The sequence below is a fragment of the Salmo salar genome, chromosome ssa21, assembly GCF_905237065.1.
Source record: "Salmo salar chromosome ssa21, Ssal_v3.1, whole genome shotgun sequence".
NCBI classification, from domain to species: Eukaryota; Metazoa; Chordata; class Actinopteri; order Salmoniformes; family Salmonidae; genus Salmo; species Salmo salar.
In genome coordinates this window covers 48,526,326-48,531,110 of record NC_059462.1, presented here as the reverse complement: position 1 = coordinate 48,531,110, position 4,785 = coordinate 48,526,326, and the positions used below count along the sequence as shown (strand labels likewise).

The 4,785-nt window shown below is 39.1% G+C and overlaps 1 protein-coding gene across 2 annotated transcripts; it reads left to right on the top strand.

Annotated features, from left to right (window-relative positions):
- Positions 1–302: 302 nt before the first annotated feature.
- Positions 303–3,403, top strand: LOC106582442 (transcription factor Sox-21-B). 2 transcript variants are annotated; one of them, XM_014165556.2, is made up of 2 exons: positions 303–576; positions 784–3,403. In XM_014165556.2, the coding sequence occupies exon 2, from the start codon at positions 806–808 to the stop codon at positions 1,529–1,531; it is 726 nt and encodes a 241-aa protein (XP_014021031.1). In that variant the 5' UTR covers positions 303–576; positions 784–805; the 3' UTR covers positions 1,532–3,403. The 2 variants fall into 2 exon arrangements, with proteins under 2 accessions (XP_014021031.1, XP_014021032.1); XM_014165557.2 differs by having other exon boundaries at positions 306–551.
- Positions 3,404–4,785: the final 1,382 nt, after the last annotated feature.

The window sequence follows — 4,785 nt, the reverse complement described above, 5'->3', positions numbered from 1 at the left end:
CTGAATATGTCTAGACTAAAATGAAATGTTTATTTAAATAAAGGTAGTCTTACTAATAATATTATTAATATATTCTAATGTAATAATATATCGTGACAATAATAGGTTAGTAATGATGATCCATATGATAATATGCTATAAAGAACTACACTATTCATTTCACTATGAAGGACATATGCCATGAAATGAGGGGATATAGCCAAATATACAGTGATGCGTTTTCTTTCGAATCCGTCAGTGTGTGTCAGATGTACTGCGCATGCTCCTGGACCACTTTCACTACCTGCCTCTGAAAACCTTATTTCACATGGGGCAGCCCGGAGTTATCAACCATTTGCGTAAACGCTGGATTCAAGTGCTGAGTGGTGGTTAACAGTCTGGCGATAGTAGCAAAACAAGATAAGAACTTCGCTAGGCATATTGCCTTCTGTCTTCTATGCAATATAGATTTTTCTCGTCGGACAACAACATGCATCAGAAAACTTAACTTTTACAGAGTTTCTCATCAGGACGCAGCGCATCGCTCTTTTCCTAACGGATATCTTACAACGGTGTGATGAAGTACTGAGATTTTACGTACGTTAATGAAATATGCTATTTTAAGCATTTTATCTCACACAATTATTGTTTCTCTGCTAAATATACTTTAATTAGATTACTTAGTTGTATCATATATGTAGACCTATGTAACTTTGATTTGCGTTGTTTGGCAACCTGAGGCTTTACTGTCAGTAAATACTAGAAAGAGACTTGACATATTGTCTGTGATATTTCCTTTTTCAGACCATAAGTACTTTGTACCAACATGTCTAAACCAATGGATCACGTAAAACGACCGATGAATGCATTCATGGTTTGGTCCAGAGCGCAGAGAAGAAAAATGGCTCAGGAGAACCCAAAAATGCACAACTCCGAAATCAGCAAAAGATTGGGAGCAGAGTGGAAACTTCTCACTGAGTCGGAGAAAAGGCCATTCATTGACGAAGCTAAACGACTGAGAGCCATGCACATGAAGGAACACCCTGACTATAAATACAGACCTAGGCGGAAGCCAAAGACTCTGATGAAAAAAGACAAGTTTGCCTTCCCAGTGCCCTACAATCTTGGGGAGCACGACGCGCTTAAAGTTAGCGGTTTATCTCATGGAGCACTTTCCGAGCACCTATTAGGGAACCCTGACAAGGCGGCAGCGGCGGCCGCAGCAGCGAGAGTATTTTTCAACCCGTCCATGTCCACGAACCCCTATTCGTTTTTTGAGCTCGGAGCGAAGATGTCAGAGCTATCCTCGCCCTCGTTTCCTTACCCATCTCTGGGCTACCCTGGTGGCACGGCTTTCTCTGGAACTGGCAGTGTCGGTGGAACTCACACCCACACTCACTCTCATCCAGCCCCGGGCAACCCAGGCTACATGATCCCCTGTAACTGTACGGGCTGGCCCTCTGCGGGTCTCCAGCCACCGTTAGCCTACATCCTACTCCCCGGGATGGGCAAACCTCAACTTGACTACCCTGCATATGCAGCGGCATTATGATAGCCTATTGGACTTAGGGGAAGTTTAAATGTGATAAAATATTCATGCAAGAGTTTATTATGCATGCACAAACTTGTACATGTGATAAAGTGCTCGTCGTCTCAGATATCACATGTGTATGTATATTGATTAATGCCTTTATCTAAGGTAGGGCCTAATGCTTATTTAGAGAACTCTCGAAACTAATATTCAGCCATCATCTGTCAAATCCCGGAGGGCCAGAACAAAAGGATGGCAGGACTACAGAGAGCAAAGGGCCCTTGTCAATGTGAATACTCATTTGAAAGGTACCATGTCTGTTGCTAAAGCACCGGCTTTACTGGGTTGTTATCAAGTATACAGTTTACTGCATCACACAACAAATCAGATATAAACATGAACTGGTCATACTTATCTTCATATATTTTATCTGATAATTAAATATTGTTTAAGAAATATAATCACTTGCTTTTATATGATTTATATTGTTGGTCAAGAAGGATTGCTAATTTCTTGTGCTTCTGGCTACGCCCATGTTGCTTTCCTGTTTCAATCAGAACGACATAAGCCTGTAAATGTGTACAGATAGCCTAAATGATGGTAATATTTAATTTGCCATTTGGCTAGTATTTCAGATGTGATCTGGAACTGACTGGGTGGTTTGGCTCAAAATCCAGTTGATATTTTAAGTTTTCAAACACTGTTTTATAGATGTCTGTAATATTTATTGTTTAGTGGGAATCATTATGCTGACCCAGTCGATTGAACAGTGGACATACCTTGTCCTGTAACATTTGCACAGGAAATATTAAATGCTTATGGGATGTAATTTATTTAAAGGAATCACACTGCCAAGTATGACGAGCCTAAACGTTTTTTTTTAATTCGACAATAATCGGTATCCTTTCTTTCAACATTGGCAATTCACCAAATTGTCATTTATTATTTCAGTTTCTTGAGACCTTCGCATTTATGTGCATAAGGAGCAGCACTCGTTTTTACTAACTCTTAATGAAGTTGTATGTTTTGTGTTTTATTTAAACACCACTTACATGTACTTTAAACTCGTAAATGCTATTATGTTCATTTGTTGAACAAAGGGTTATAATAAAGCTATTGCGGACAAACAGAAAGAATCGCGCTGTAGTTCTTGTTGAATTGCTAACAAGATTTTTATCTGAATTGCCCTGACATGGTCAGCCCAGGTGGAGTGTAATGTATCCTCCAAAGGCCGTTTTTGTTCGCGCTGTGAATAGCATTACTCGGAAATCTAAATCAACCCATTGTAATCAAGAGCCAAAACCTGATTTATCACAATTTTAATCGTGAATAGGAAGGAAGATAAAACTGAGTGGGTTTCTTTAAGCCCTCCCAGTAAAAATGAGCTCTTTAAGCCTGTAGAACAGAAATCTCTTTGAGGTTTAAAACAAGGCCTGAATTAAGTGTCAGCTTCCAATTACAAAACACAACTAATTGCATTGTATTTAATGTATTTTTGTTATATATACTTTCTTCAACATTCGTCACTATGGCACGGTTTGTGTATGTTCGTGTGTGTGGGCGCGTGTGCGTGTGTGTTGGTGATATCTCTGAATTTATGCTCATATTATGACATGTAATACATTGGACATGATATTTAAGCAAACTACCCCTCCTAGATTACATTAAGAAGTTAATTCATATGGATCAGAGCGATTATGCAAAACTAATTTGGACTGTCCAGGGATAATTATCATCCGACACGGTTAATTAAACCCTTTCACCATTCTGCATTCTCTATTGTAACACCCCGATCACTTCTTTCAACGGAACTTTCTGCTTAGCCCTGGAAATAACGCACAAGTGACCTTGTTTCATTCAGTATAAAATAAAATAAATATCAAATTCAACATTTATCCTCTCAAAATTATTTCTGCACATTTTAAAACAAACGAAGTCAACGCTTCACGGGGGACTTTTCTCTGTATCTTTTGGTGTCCATTCTGACACCAGTGTTTTATAACCAGCAGTTTGGCCTTGTTGGAGAATAGCCTACATACACATCAGTAGAGTACGCTAGGCTATTATGGGAAGAAAAAAAAAATCGAAAACGGAACGGATATTTATTTTGATTATTGTTTTCTTGAAGGTATCACTTATTTGATCGTTTTTGGTAGGAAGTAAAGCAGATATTGTTAAAGGGTAGTCAACAGTTGGCTGACCGAAACGCCTGAGAAGGTCGCCAGGTTAATAAAAGAGCGCGCATTACCATCTCAGTGAAAAAAATCGCTCTCTTTATGTGGCCTTGTATTCTACATTTTACTTTTAAGGAAAGGGGGAGAAACCTGAAAGAACTGTTTCTTCACTGGGAGCGTTTAGACGGTCGAGGAGGTTTTGTCTGGGAACAAAACGTGGGTTGGGAGGTTTTTGTGAGAGTGTTGTTTGTTGAAGTGGAGCTCAGCAAAAGCGTCTGCTTTCCTTCATTGTGATGAAAGCAATCAGTGGTATTTGGAAAACTGTTAGCATTGTGCAGTTTTTCTGTGTCCATTGTGGAGGATTTCTTTTCACAAGGTTTTTTTCAGCCGATCCAGCTGGCCGGAGTGAATAGCACTGCAATGTGTACACGCTTTGTCCCTCCAAGCCCTTCAAGTAGCCCACATTGAATAGAGTGAGTTGACACTGCATGACAGTGAAACAACACAATAAAAAATACATGAGCACATGAATAGAGGTAGGCGCATAAATAAATAAAATGGGTGGCCAAAACTGGATAAACTGAATGACAAAACGGTGAACGGAGGAACTAAAATATATTTAACACGCTAGATTAGCATTAGAATGCAATCTACAAGGCTTAACAATTGGTGAATAGGTTTACCGGCAAAGGAAAAGAAATGGACTAAATGCCTTTTGAATAGATAAGCCTATGGTTTTTTTTCTCCTTGGGAGAAAAGGGGCCTCAATGGGAAAGGTGGAGATGCAACTATGCAAATAACTGGGAGAAAACTTTTTTCTTAGAATAGTTTTTTCCAGAGTTGATTCCAAGATAGGCAGGTCATAGAAATACAGCCATGTCAGTGTCAGTATTGATAATGACTAAAACCTTTTCAACAATCATGCTTGTAAGCAAGATTGAATTTCATGATCATTTCATTTTCATATTTTTTTATTTAAACTGGATGCATGGAGACTGAATGATGATCATTGTCAAATCCCTCAATCACATCTCAAATGTCTCCGATTGGTTTAGCCTCCTAGCCAAAACCATGGCCCCCAAAACACCATCTGCCATTTAT